General features: G+C 37.4%; 1 protein-coding gene across 1 annotated transcript; it reads right to left on the bottom strand.

Moving 5' to 3' along the window:
* Window positions 1–4,467: 4,467 nt before the first annotated feature.
* On the bottom strand, window positions 4,468–14,023 carry DDX53 (DEAD-box helicase 53). The gene has a single exon (XM_055106806.3). It carries the CDS (start codon window positions 7,843–7,845, stop codon window positions 5,950–5,952), a length of 1,896 nt encoding a protein of 631 aa, XP_054962781.1. The 5' UTR covers window positions 7,846–14,023; the 3' UTR covers window positions 4,468–5,949.
* Between the last annotated feature and the right edge of the window lie 750 nt (window positions 14,024–14,773).

Below are 14,773 nucleotides of genomic sequence, written 5' to 3'. Positions count from 1 at the left end.
AGCTGGATTTCACGCTTGCATGGGCCTGTAGCTCCTTTGTTTTAAGCAATTTCTCTCATTTGGAATGGGCATATTTACCCAAGGCCTGTACCTCCATTATGTCTGGGAAGTAACTAAATTGCTTTTGATTTTATAGGCTCATAGGTGGAAGGGACTTGCCTTGTCTCAGATGAAACTTTGAACTGTGGACTTTTGAGTTAATGCTGAAATGAGTTAAGACTTTGAGAGACAGTTGGGAAGCCATGATTGGTTTTGAAATGTGAGGACATGAGATTTGGGAGGGGCCAGGGACAGAATTATATGGTTTGGCTGCATCCCCACCCAAATCTCATCTCGAATTGCAGCTCTCATAATTCCCACATGTCATGGGAGGGACCTGGTGGGAGGTAATTGAATCATGGGGGTGGGTCTTTCCCACACTGTTCTCATGATAGTCTCATGAGATCTGATGGTTTATAAATCAGAGTTCCCCTACACAAACTCTCTTGGCTGCTCACCATGTACGATGCACCTTTTGTCCTCCTTCACCTTCCACCATAATTGTGAGACCTCCCCAGCCATGTGGAACTGTGAGTCCATTAAACCTCTTTTTCTTTATAAATTACCCAGTCTTGGGTATTTCTTCATAGCAGTATGAAAATGGACTAAGACAACAACCCACCAAATCTTTCTCCAGACACTGACAAAATTGGGCCTGGTAGAGAACCACTGATGGAGACTACACCAAAGACAGGAAGTTTGTAGGGATACTTTTTCTCTGCAAAACCCACAAGATATAACTTAGAAAGCCTCTATTTTTTTTTTTTTCTTTGACGTGCCCTTTTGGTTACTAAGCAGTTGGTTTTGGTTGTTTTTCTTATGCTGTCTCAGGGGTTCCCCATCTCAGCACTATTGTTTTGTGCCAGATAATTCTTTGTTGTGAGGGGCTGTCCTGTAGATTGTAGGGTGTTCAGCCTCTACCCACTAGATGCTAGGAGCACCTCACCCCCTACCCATAGCTGTAACAACCAATACTGTCCACAGATATTGTCAAAGTTCCGCTGGGGAGCAAAATCACCCTTGGTTAACAGTCATTGCACTATTTCTACTTATCTTTCTCTATACACTGGTTCTTCTGTCCAGCATTATGTTGTAGAAGAAATGCATACATCTCTCATTTCCTTACTCATAGACATTGAGTGATAATTTTTCTTGTAAGTGTTACTTACACATGATTATGGAAATATACTATCTATCTCAAGTGGTTGAGTTGTTGCATTCTTTTCTAACAAATATAGCATTGCCCCTAAGAATAATTCTGGAAAATAACATATACTCTAACTTGCTAAACATTTATCATTTCTCCTCTTGAGTGAACAGCACTAAGCCATTTGAGCTTCTATTACAGTTCTGCTATAGATTGCCTTTGCATTAAATTTGCACACACTTCTCTATTTCACTAAATCTGAACTTGTAGAGAACCTCAAGACAAGCATATTGCCTTTAAACATAATAACTATACTAAAATTAAAAAATATAAATATTGGAATCAGGCACTTCCGGGTCAAAATATCCCTTAAGTCCTCTAAATATCACTTAATTTCTCTTTAATCAGGTTTAGGGCCCTTAGGCAAGTTAGCTCCTCTGACTTTGCTTCATCCCCTGCAAAATAGGGGTAAGATTTCCTTCCGAGTGGCGTTCTTATAAATATTAGAGATTAGGAGATAAAGCGCCAGGTATGTATCACTCAAAAATGTTAACCATTGTTATTAATTTTATCCAGAGATATTAAAGTCTACATTTTAAAAAGCCTTTAAAGTCTATACTTTAAGCCTTAAATACCTATACCTAGAACATTCCCTTATTTTCTGACTTATTTGTAGTCACAGGTAAGGCATGCTGGGGAAAAAAGTTTGTTGCCTTAATTTTTCTCTTGATTTTACCAGAAATGTTAACTAATTCTAATGTTTTCATGAACACTGAATTTTAAAGTTTACTTAACATCTTTGTAGGGATTTCTTTTTGCAGGTATGAGAAGCACCTTGCTTCTAAATAAGGCATAAGAGGTAGAATTATAGATAAAATTAGGAAGAGTTTTACTAAAATTGGTTCCTATGGCAAAAATGTCATTTGGTTTTTTTTTTTTTTTTTTTTTGAGACAGAGTTTTGCCCTTGTTGCCCAGGCTGGAGTGCAGTGGCACGATTTCAGCTCACTGCAACCTCTCCCTCCCGGGTTCAACTGATTCTCCTGCCTCAGCCTCCCGAGTAGCTGGGATTACAGGCATGTGCCACCACACCCAGCTAATTTTGTATTTTTAGTAGGGACAGGGTTTCTCCATGTTGGTCAGGCTGGTCTTGAACTCCTGACCTCAGGTGATCCACCCGCCTCGGCCTCCCAAAGTGCTGGGATTACAGGCGTGAGCCACCGCACCCAGCCCTTATTTGATTGGTTTTAATGTTTTTCCCAGTAGATAAATGTTTCTTTCACCTTAATTTTTCCCCGATATATGTATCTATATATATATGGTTTTGACCTTCAAATTGAATTAAAATAAAGCATAATGAAAAGAAAAGCAAAGAATAAAATGAAAACCTACCAGTTAAATTGCAAAATCAATAAAAATGCAGAATGCACTATTCTTGTCATTGAAAAGGATTGTTTTATTCAATTATACAAGGATGCAATTTCCCCTAGATTAGACAAAAAAGTGTTAATACAAGGCTGGGGTATACAGTTTTAGTTATAATATCACCGAATTTTAGAGGTAACAGAGACCTCTAAATTAATAAAACTGTCCCATTTTATGAGTAGAGAAATTGAGGCCCAGAGAAGGCAAGTGATTTCCTCAGAGTTTTAACCAGGGGTTAGTGACAAAATGCATACAAGGACCTGAATCCCAGTGAGTCAGACATCCTGCTCTGCTGGTGACATCATTCTGATAAAAATAGAATTGTGGAATCTTCTAAAAAATTTAGCACTTATTTTCTAATGAACTAAAACAAGTAGAGAATGATAGTGGAAATAACTTTAAGAACTGTTGTGGGACCAACTGCTGGGGGGAAAAGAGAATACTTTGACTGGATAAGCTTGAAGCTATGCTTCAATTTAGTACAACTATTTTAAAGCCAGAAAAGCACCACTGTTGTCTTCTACCAAGTGTTTTAGAGAAGACAAATGGACATGGTAGACTATAAAATTAACACAAGAACAGAAACTCAAATACCACATGTTCTCACTTATAAGTGGGAAGTAAACGATGAGAACTTATGAACGCAAAGAAGGAAACAGCAGACACTGGGGTCTAGCTGATGGGGGAGGGTGGAAGGAGGCAGAAGAGCAGAAAAGATAATTATTGGGCACTGGTCTTAATACCTGGGTGACGAAATAATATGTACAGTAAACACCCATGACACGTGTTTCTTTAACAAACCTTCACATATACCCCCAAACCTAAAATGAAAGTATTTTTAAGAGAAATTAAACTTTAACCAACACATAACATTTACCTTCTCTTCACAGTCTCTCACTCTCTCATTTTTGAGACTTTTTTTAAAATTAAGGAACATACACAATATTGAAAGTTGATAAACCCCCATGACACGTGTTTCTTTAACAAACCTTCACATATACCCCCAAACCTAAAATAAAAGTATTTTTAAGAGAAATTAAACTTTAACCAACACATAACATTTACTTTCTCTTCACAGTCTCTCACTCTCATTTTTGAGACTTTTTTTAAAATTAAGGAACATACACAATATTGAAAGTTGATAAACCCCCATGACACGTGTTTCTTTAACAAACCTTCACATATACCCCCAAACCTAAAATGAAAGTATTTTTAGGAGAAATTAAACTTTAACCAACACATAACATTTACCTTCTCTTCACATAGTCTCTCACTCTCTCATTTTTGAGACTTTTTTTAAAATTAAGGAACATACACAATATTGAAAGTTGATAAACCCCCATGACACGTGTTTCTTTAACAAACCTACGCATATACCCCCAAACCTAAAATAAAAGTATTTTTAAGAGAAATTAAACTTTATCCAACACATAACATTTACCTTCTCTTCACATAGTCTCTCTCTCATTTTTGAGACTTTTTTTAAAATTAAGGAACATACACAATATTGAAAGTTGATAAACCCCCATGACACATGTTTCTTTAACAAACCTTTGCATATACCCCCAAACCTAAAATAAAAGTATTTTTAAGAGAAATTAAACTTTAACCAACACATAACATTTACTTTCTCTTCACATAGTCTCTCACTCTCTCATTTTTGAGAGTTTTTTTAAAATTAAGGAACATACACAATATTGAAAGTTGATAAACCCCCATGACACGTGTTTCTTTAACAAACCTTCACATATACCCCCAAACCTAAAATGAAAGTATTTTTAGGAGAAATTAAACTTTAACCAACACATAACATTTACCTTCTCTTCACATAGTCTCTCACTCTCTCATTTTTGAGACTTTTTTTAAAATTAAGGAACATACACAATATTGAAAGTTGATAAACCCCCATGACACGTGTTTCTTTAACAAACCTTCGCATATACCCCCAAACCTAAAATAAAAGTATTTTTAAGAGAAATTAAACTTTATCCAACACATAACATTTACCTTCTCTTCACATAGTCTCTCTCTCATTTTTGAGACTTTTTTTAAAATTAAGGAACATACACAATATTGAAACTTGATAAACCCCCATGACACGTGTTTCTTTAACAAACCTTCGCATATACCCCCAAACCTAAAATAAAAGTATTTTTAAGAGAAATTAAACTTTATCCAACACATAACATTTACCTTCTCTTCACATAGTCTCTCTGTCATTTTTGAGACTTTTTTTAAAATTAAGGAACATACACAATATTGAAAGTTGATAAACCCCCATGACACGTGTTTCTTTAACAAACCTTCGCATATACCCCCAAACCTAAAATAAAAGTATTTTTAAGAGAAATTAAACTTTAACCAACACATAACATTTACTTTCTCTTCACATAGTCTCTCACTCTCTCATTTTTGAGACTTTTTTTAAAATTAAGGAACATACACAATATTGAAAGTTGATAAACCCCCATGACACGTGTTTCTTTAACAAACCTTCACATATACCCCCTAACCTAAAATGAAAGTATTTTTAGGAGAAATTAAACTTTAACCAACACATAACATTTACCTTCTCTTCACATAGTCTCTCACTCTCTCATTTTTGAGAGTTTTTTTAAAATTAAGGAACATACACAATATTGAAAGTTGATAAACCCCCATGACACGTGTTTCTTTAACAAACCTTCACATATACCCCCAAACCTAAAATGAAAGTATTTTTAGGAGAAATTAAACTTTAACCAACACATAACATTTACCTTCTCTTCACATAGTCTCTCACTCTCTCATTTTTGAGACTTTTTTTAAAATTAAGGAACATACACAATATTGAAAGTTGATAAACCCCCATGACACGTGTTTCTTTAACAAACCTTCGCATATACCCCCAAACCTAAAATAAAAGTATTTTTAAGAGAAATTAAACTTTATCCAACACATAACATTTACCTTCTCTTCACATAGTCTCTCTGTCATTTTTGAGACTTTTTTTAAAATTAAGGAACATACACAATATTGAAAGTTGATAAACCCCCATGACACGTGTTTCTTTAACAAACCTTCACATATACCCCCAAACCTAAAATAAAAGTATTTTTAAGAGAAATTAAACTTTAACCAACACGTAACATTTACTTTCTCTTCACACAGTCTCTCACTCTCTCATTTTTGAGACTTTTTTAAAATTAAGGAGCATACACAATATTGAAAGTTTAGCAGTATTAATTAAGAATTAGTTATGTCTTCAAATGGCTAGTATGTTTCCAATACTTCCTTACATATATTCAATACTGCATATCTTTAACATGCCTGGAATCTTCCAGTAGCCTGGTACAACTTTTCAACTTAAAAAATAAAACTTCTTGCGTCTTTGTCCATGTTTTCTTGATCGTGTTTTTCTGTGCCTCTTTTGTTGATTTAACTTGTATTGCTCAGCCATTACTACAAGATCTTCCGGAACACTCTGATTTGCTCTGTCCAGAATTTTAATCAATTCACCGGCCATTTTCGAATCTCTCTGAGTGATGAGGGTAACTGATGTGCCAGTCTTTCCTGTCCGTCCAATGTACCCTACTCTGTGTACATATACGTCAATATTCCTTGGGAAATCGTAATTATATACATGTGTGACATCATTAAGATCAAGACCTCGGGATACTATATCAGTTGTAATCAGTATCTTTATGTTTCCACTTTTAAAGTCCTCTACTGCTCGCTCTCGATCACTCTGTTCACTGTTGCCATGTAATGATTCTGCAGATATGCCTTGGATATTGAAGTCGCTTGACAAGTCATCAGCAATATGTTTTTGGCTCACAAACATGATGACTTTGTCGTTGGGTGACATGTTCTCTACGAATTCTTGGGTGAGAGCTCGTTTTTCTTTTTCTGTGGTAACAATTATATTTTGCTTCAGTGTATTTACAGCCACTAGATTCAGATTACCAACATAAACCATCATAGGATCTTTCAAATAAGAAAGTGCTAGTTGACGTACAGTATCTGGCCAAGTTGCACTTGTCATAACAGTCTGTCGGTCTGGGCGCACATCTAATAAAATCTTCATTATCTGGGGTTCAAATTCCATATCCAGCATTTTATCTGCCTCATCTATAACCAAGTAGGTTATGCTTCTTAGGTTGACAGAGTTATTCATTTGTAGGTCATTCAGCCTCCCAGGAGTTGCAATAATGATATCTACACCTTTGCTAATGTCTTCTATTTGTCCATTTCTGTTTCTACCACCATATACGCAAATGCTTTTAAGACCTTTATATGAATACTTTGAACATTCAGCTTCCACGTGAAGAGCCAACTTTCTAGTGGGTGTAAGGACTAGCATCCCAGGCCCATTCCTTTGCTCTCTAGATATTGGTTGAGAATCAAGATGAATAAACCCAGGCATTAGATAGGACAATGTTTTCCCTGTTCCGGTTTGTGCAACTTCTATAAGATCTATTCCTTGTAGAATAATTGGCCATGCCTGTGACTGAATTGGCGTTGGCTTTACAATCCCTACCCTTATTATGCTTTTCAGAAGATCAGGGTATTGCTGAAAAGCGTCTTGAAGCCTACAAGTTGGGTTTGGAATGAGACGCTTTTCACCACTTTTCAAGTCATCACACATTATGTTGAAATTTTCCTTTCTCCAGTTAATCACCTGCATTTCAGATATCCAGCTTGTTGCTTTGGATTCTATGTAAAAGTTTTTCTTAACTGGTGGTAGATCTGCCCATTTTCTCTTTTCGCGCTCCACGACTGCTGCCCTAATGCGACCCCAATTTGACAATGGCTCAGCTTCTCCAACAATGTCATTTCTGCCTAGATTTCTTCCAATAGGGGTTTGGGATGCAGCATTATCCACACTGGATTCTGAGTTGTAGCTTTCTTGTTTTCTAATAAGTGTTTCTATAGCCGCTTTGGCCTTTGCTTTCATTTCCCTATTGCCAAAAATTCTGACTTTTGCTTCAGATTCCCCGTTTATTATCTGTATTTTAGTGTTTGTCGAATGTTGTAGATCTTTTATTTTTGATCCACTGTAACCAATGACCGCACCAACCATATTGTTCTTTATTTTAAAGCAGAGTGGTGGTTCACGGGAGCCTGCTGCTCTCGGTCCCTGATGGCCGAAGGGGCCTCTCCAGCCACTGCCTCTGCTGCCCCTGACATCCCAGCTGGCCCCAAGGTCTCTTGGATTAGCCTCCGCCCTCTTCCACTCTGGGGCCCAGTGGGACATTGTGGGATAGTGGGAGTATCGGCACCGGCTTCTCGCCTACATACGGTTGGAAGTTCAGGTCTGCGGCCTGTTTCCCGTCACCTTCTGCACCAAAAGATGGCGGTGGCAATTACTTCCGGGTGCTAGTCACATAGCTACGCAGAAGTTGCCCCAGAAACCAGTGTTGGCGTCGAAGTCCCGGTCGTGTAGGGGCGAGGCTTTGATGGCCTGACCAATCACAGGGCTTGGACTGGGGTGAGGTAAGCAGGCGTCTGTGACGCAAATTTAAAGAGGCACTCACTCTCACGGGCTGACCCTGCCAGCACTTACAGGACCCTAAGAGTAACTGCCTCCTTAACTTCTGCGTCCCGGGTGCCCCTTTCACTCTTCTCGTGATAGTTCTGGCTCAGCTTGAGAGCAACCTCGAAGCACGCCTTAAACATACACACCATATACACATTGTCCTTTATATAAGCCAGTTATTTCCCTCAGAGAAAAAAATAATGCATTTAAAGTAAAACTATTTATTTATATATTCGTGTGTTTATTTATTTTGGTAAATTTCTTTTGGAGTGAATACAGTTCTTTGTCAGGATAAATTCATCATTCCCTGTCCTCTAGTGTAACTTAAATTCTACTAATCAGAAATCTCTTAGGTGCACACTCTAGGACAGCGTTTTGCCTTAATTCATCAACTAAATGTCAAAACTTGTTTAGGCAGTTTCCAGATATTATTACAGGGTTGATGGTTAGAAGAGAGGTAAAGCAGTGCCTAAGGTACTTTAGGGGCTGTTTTTAGTGGTTTGTCACTTTTCTCAGTGCCTCTTCATTTTTTTTCCTTCCCTGTGGTTTGATAGCTTCTGAGACCTTAGCACTGGAAGGTTGTGTAGAACTCATTTATTACGTACACGTAGAAGACATTCTAGCTGCAGTCTGGACAGAGGGATATCCAGCTTCCATTTAGACACTCCCAGAGGCAGGGAGCTCACTTCATTTCAAAAATATCCATTCCATTATGAGGCTGTTTAATGGTTACAAAAGTTTTTTGAACCAAAACGTGCGGTTTCCTGTGTCCTTAAGTCCTTCTGAGTTCTGAAGTTATACAGAATAAGCTTGATTCTCCTATATCCTTGTGTACTAAAGGATCTGTCAAAGTTTTCTTTTTTTTCTTTTTCTTTTCTTTCTTTTTTTTTTTTTTTTTTGAGATGGGGTTTCACTCTTGTTGGCCAGGCTGGAGTGCAATAGCATGATCTTGGCTCGCTGCAACCTTGGCCTCCCGGGTTCAAGTGATTCTCCTGCCTCAGCCTCCCGAGTATCTGGGATTACAGGTGCCTGCCACCAAGCCTGGCTAATTTTTTGTGTTTTTAGTAGAGACAGGGTTTCACCATGTTGGCCAGGCTGGTCTCGAACTCCTGACCTCAGGTGATCCACCCGCCTTGGCCTCCCAAAGTGCTGGGATTACAGGTGTGAGCCACCGCGCCCAGCCTCTGTCAAAGTTTTCTGTGCATCAGGGTAACATTTCCAGTTTCTTCAACGTTTCTTGCTGTCATGGTTTCCAAGACACACATCATCCTATTGCCTCTCCTTTGGAAATGGTTCATTGAGGACCATTTACAATGTAGCACGCAGAACTAAAAAACAGGAAAAGACAAGCAAACAATCTGCAGAAATGGCATTACTCCTACTATTAGGGCATCTTTACTGAGCATGACAATTCTACTAATTTGACCTAAGAACTCCTGAGACACAAAGCTGCTCACAGTAACATGACGTGCATTTAAGTTCTTGCTTATTTTACTTACTCAGCTGATTTTTTTTTAATTTGCTTACCTAAATGAAGACTATGTATGTATCCTTTTATAGTCATCCTATTAAGTTTGATCAATTGATGTAGCCTATGAAATATAATTTTAATGATTATTCTCTCATCCATCATATTAGTCTCTAGTTTCAAGTCTTCTGCCAATTTAATGTTCATAGCATCTTTGTCTCTTCAGTCAGTCACTGATTAAAATTTCATCATGGTCTAGTATAGGACAGAAGTCTGACACCTTGGGAGAAAACTTCTCTGTGTCAGTACTTTTTGTAAAAGATGCTATTTGAAGAAATAAAAAGGTTTCTGGTCAAATATGTTTGGGAAACACAGCACCCTATATTCTCTCTGTTAAAATCACAATGCTTATTGGATATTTTAGGAGCTATGATATTTACAGACATTGGGAAAAATCAGTTGTTTAATCCAAAGTTCCCCAAACGAATTTGCTAATGGATATCTTCATCAATTATTTAAATAAGCTTTTTATTTGGAATAATTTCAGATTTACAGAACAGTTACGGAAGTAGTGCAGAGAGGTTCCTGTATAGCCTCAGCCAGTTTCAGTTTCCTCTAATCTTATCATATCTCATTATCATGATACATTTGTCAAATATAGGAAAACACTATTGGTGTGTTACCATTAGCTAAATTCCAAACTTTATGCTACCAGTTTTCCATTAATGTATTTTTTCGGTTTCAAGATCCACTCCAGGACACCATACTGCATTTAGTTATGTACAGTTTGTGAGAGTTTCTCAGTTTTTTCTTATTTTTCATAATCTTTCCAGTTTTGAGGAGTAATGATCAGGAATTTTGTAGAATGTCCTTCAAAAAGGTATGCTTGATGTAACTTCTCATGATTAGACTGGGGTTATGGGCTTTTGGAAGAAAATATCACAGAGATGAAGAGCCTGTCTCATCACATCATACTGGGGAGATAGGTACCTGATGTCAACGTGACCCATCATTGGTAAGGTCAACCTCGGTCCCTTGGATAATTTGTGTTATTCAAGTTTTCTACACTGTAAAATTATTATTTCTCCCTTTCCATACTCCATTTTATGGAATGAGTCACTAAGTCCAGACAACCCTCAAGGGCTCAGTTTGCATTTAAATGCAATCTTTATTATTATTTTTTACAATTAGTAGTGTTCTTTGGAATGTATTTTGGAAACCACTGGTATGGATAAATACAAATTACCTGACCAATTTTTTTTTTCGTCTGGTTGTTCAACTGGATATATTCTGATCAAGTCACATTACAACTCCTCCATACTTCTCCATGAATTGTATTAGGAATTTTAAGGCATTCTCAATGTCTTCTAGTTTATTAATTATTTTAAAAGGAAATTTGTTTAGTTACACGTGGCTTTTACCTCTTGAAGGATGTATTATGTTTCTCTGTCTTTATGCCTTCATCTTTACTTTGAATAATAGTTAATATTACAGAACTGTAGAATTCTACAGGTGTTGGGTACATCAGAGGTTATTTTGTTCTCCCTTATTACAGAGAGTGAAATTGAGGTTCCAAAATCTTTCTGGAATTGACTGAAGGTACTCAGCAAATTATTGAGAGTAAAAATTTAGAACCATTTGTTGACTTGTGGCCAGTCGGGAAAATAGTACAGGACATTACTCCTTTACTATGAAGTGATTTGCTTCTATTCTTATTTTTTTGTGGGTGATATAGAAAAATAGAAGAGGCCATGAAAGTGAAGTGAAGAAAAGTCATATTGTTGGGAGAGGGGTAGTTGTCAAATCTGGGTAGAGAGCAGTGCACTTTAAGGTGGAACTCATTGTGGTGAATTACTGTGATGACACAGAACTGGTAGAAGACTTGTGGGTACTGAAGATACTGAGAGGGATTGTGCTTTCAGGATGATTCATTACCATTTACAATTGCCCTTATCAGTTGGAAAAAATATTTGTCTGCTCAGTTGAGGGCCACCAGTGTGATGTTCTTTGCTCTAAATATCTCTACAATGGCCTTATTCACTGTATCTGAAATATTCTCACTAAATATGTATCTCTATGGCTTATGGCTTGGTATGTTATTAGCATGGTCCTGGAAAAACAAAACACAAAAATGTGAATTTGTCGGTTAGATGCTTTCCAGTGGAGCAGCTGGCTGAAAGATTCTTTTAGGGCAGAGAGTGGGAAAGATGGGAAGAATGTGTAAAGTTTCCCCCAAGGTAAGATAAAAAGGGTTATGTAAGGAAAGACAAGAGTATGTTTAAGACGGTTTCTACCATTTTGCTTAGGGCAGTCCCTATAATCTTAGAGGCAACAGTAAGAGAGTGAAATATTGCAGGCAGTGAATTGGGCTAATTTGCCATCACTCCGATTTCTTCAAAACTCTCTTAAAGATGAGTTAATGTTGCTGGCCTAAAATAGTCTCATATATGAGACTCCCTTAGAAATGATAGTGATAGTGTTTTATTTAATAAATCTGCTGTGATGGTCTAAGGCAAACTTGACTTATGGAATTCCAGTTAGCATTGTTGATGATAATAATTACAGTTGGTTTTGCATCTGTACAGCACTTTACAATTTATAAATACTCTTTATAGAAGTAGTTTCCTTGGGATGATATGTATCTGGCCATTATTCTGTTCAATAGGTGTGCTATATTATGGCAAACGTTGCAATTATCATTGCACATATTGGTAAGTTTATTTTGTATATAGAATCATACTCATACCACAGAGTCTAAAGAAGTAGCAGCAGTGTGGTGTAGTTAGCAATCAAGAACACTGGACCTTAAATAACTGGGTCCAAATATCACTTTCACCATTTATTCACTGTGAGTCATGAGAAAATTATGTCTTAGTTTTGCTGTCTGTAGAATGGCATACTAATACCTGTCTCATACACACACACAGGCACACACAAAGTTTTACTAATTGGTTCATAGTAGGAACTCTCCAAATATCAATTATCCCTGTTACAGAAACAGTAGGTATAGAGAGACAATCATGGAGATTCCCTGTCCAAGGATTTTCCTGATAGCTTCCACTGGTCCATATCAAAATGGAAAAAAAAAAAAAAACGAAACAAACAAACAAAAAAAACAAGGATAATAGAACTTTTTTACCCAAATCTAAATTTATTCAATGTAAACTTTTTTATTCTAACATTATGCCCTACTATCTTTTGTAAAATATACTTTTAAAATGAAATAAGGATTTCAAATTATTTTTAAAGGTCTCTCCTAGGGCAAGAAAGAATGTAAATCTAATGGCCAGTAGCCTAATTAGGCTTTGAAATGTTATTGGTGTATGAAACCCAAGTGCTTGTAAGCACTGATGTGGAACATCGAATGTGGTTTGAATGTTTTTGTTCCCCCGAAGTTCCTATGTTGAAATCCTAACCCCAAAGGTGATGGTGTTAGGAGATGGGGCCTTTGGGAGGTGACTCGGTCATGAGAGTACAGCTCTCATGAATGGGATTAGCTTGCCCTTATAAAACAGGCCTGAGAGAAACCCCATGCCTTTTTTGTGATGTGAGGTTACAATGAAAAGGTGGCCATCTGTGAACCGGGAAGCGGGCCCTTACCAGACACCAAGTCTGCTGGTAACTTGATTTTGGACTTCCCAGACTCCAGAGCTGTGAGAAATAAATTCCTGTTGTTTATAGGCCACCCAGTTTATGGTGTTTTGTTATAGCAGCCTGACCAGACTAAGACAATTAGCCCAACAAACACAAATTAGAATGCTATTAGGTGTTAATAATGGTTGCAGGCAAGAAGGGTTGAAGGGAGGTTGGAGAGGCTGGAGAGTTGAGGCAAAGACCTATAAGGGGAGTGGGTTTGATCTGATACTATAGGAGGTATGAAATTAGAGATAGAAGGATGTTAAAGTTTCAGGGAAAAAAAACAAGTGTGGCCTTTGGGAAGAAATCAGGGCAGCCTGGAGGACTAGGACAAAAAATTCAGGTTAAGGAGAAAGGGGAAATGGAGAAGGATGGTTTGGGTCAGGGGAAAGGAAAAGGGAACTTTTAGGAACCTTAAGGACAGTCAATGAACTATCAAGTTAATATGGTAAAACAGTGGGAAACTTAGAATGAAGGAGTCATATGACATTAATGAAGGAAGTGGGTCCCTTTGGAGAAAGTAGAATGCAGGGAAGTGGGGTTGAAAAATGGGGGCTTTGTTTTTGATATTTCAAGTACATGGGACTGAGGGACTTGAACAGAGTGTGGTAGTTTAGCAGTGGGAACTCGGAGAATGGAACAGATAGAAAAATCACGTCTGAGAAGCAACTAACATTTTTGAGTTCTACTATATGCCAAACATTTTAAGTGTATTATCTCATTAAATTACCACAGCAACTTCATGGTATGTATTTTCCGTCTTTTTCATGTGAAAACATTGAAGCTCAGAGATGTTATATAATATATCCAAGTTCATGCAAAGTTACGGTAAATAACTTTAAACATGAATAAATTTAAACATGGATATGGTTAGCTTCAAGGTCTTTTCCCTTCCACCTAATCCTAGTTTCTAGGGAAAAAATGTGCTTGATTTGGTGCCTGGTTCTCAGATAAAAAGAGTCTTTAATTAAAGATGACTCAGTCTTCCAGGTTAGAGACTTATTGAAGCAGAGAATCTTGAAGCCATTCGACAGGAAAGGCGGAGGGGAAAGCAGAGGAGTTTGGTTTCAGTCATGTCCAGTTTGTGGTGTTGTGGCTGGCATACAAGTAAAAATGCTAACTGAACCTGGAGATTTGGGACTGTAGTTCAGATGAGAAGACGAAGAGAGATTTGAGAATAGTCAGCATAGAAGTTATAGTTGAAGCTGTAATTGAATACTTGAACAAATAGACAGTAGTGAAAGACAGGTTTAAGAACATTTTAAGGAACCATAGAATTCGTATGATTAGATAATGAGAAGAGAAAAACAGGAAGGTAGGTGAAGAGAGAGTCTACATAGTAGAAAATAAGGCAGGAGAACTTGTCGAGGAGTTTTGGTAAACAATATAAAATTCTTCAAAATGACAGGAGGGAGGTAGACTACTCAATTTTGGAGATGAAAATCATCAATGACCTTCAAGAATGCCCTTTTTGGCCCAGCGCGGTGGCTCACGCCTATAATCCCAGCACTTTGGGAGGCCAAGGCAAGCAGATTGCTTGGG

This window comes from Pan paniscus, chromosome X (genome assembly GCF_029289425.2).
Source record: "Pan paniscus chromosome X, NHGRI_mPanPan1-v2.0_pri, whole genome shotgun sequence".
NCBI classification, from domain to species: Eukaryota; Metazoa; Chordata; class Mammalia; order Primates; family Hominidae; genus Pan; species Pan paniscus.
The sequence above is the reverse complement of the archived record's forward strand: the minus strand, read 5'-3'. Positions and strand labels throughout refer to the sequence as shown.

Coding starts and splice junctions, on each gene's coding strand:
- DDX53 (XM_055106806.3), bottom strand. CDS start 7,845: ATGTCCCACTGGGCCCCAGAGTGGAAGAGGGCGGAGGCTAATCCAAGA.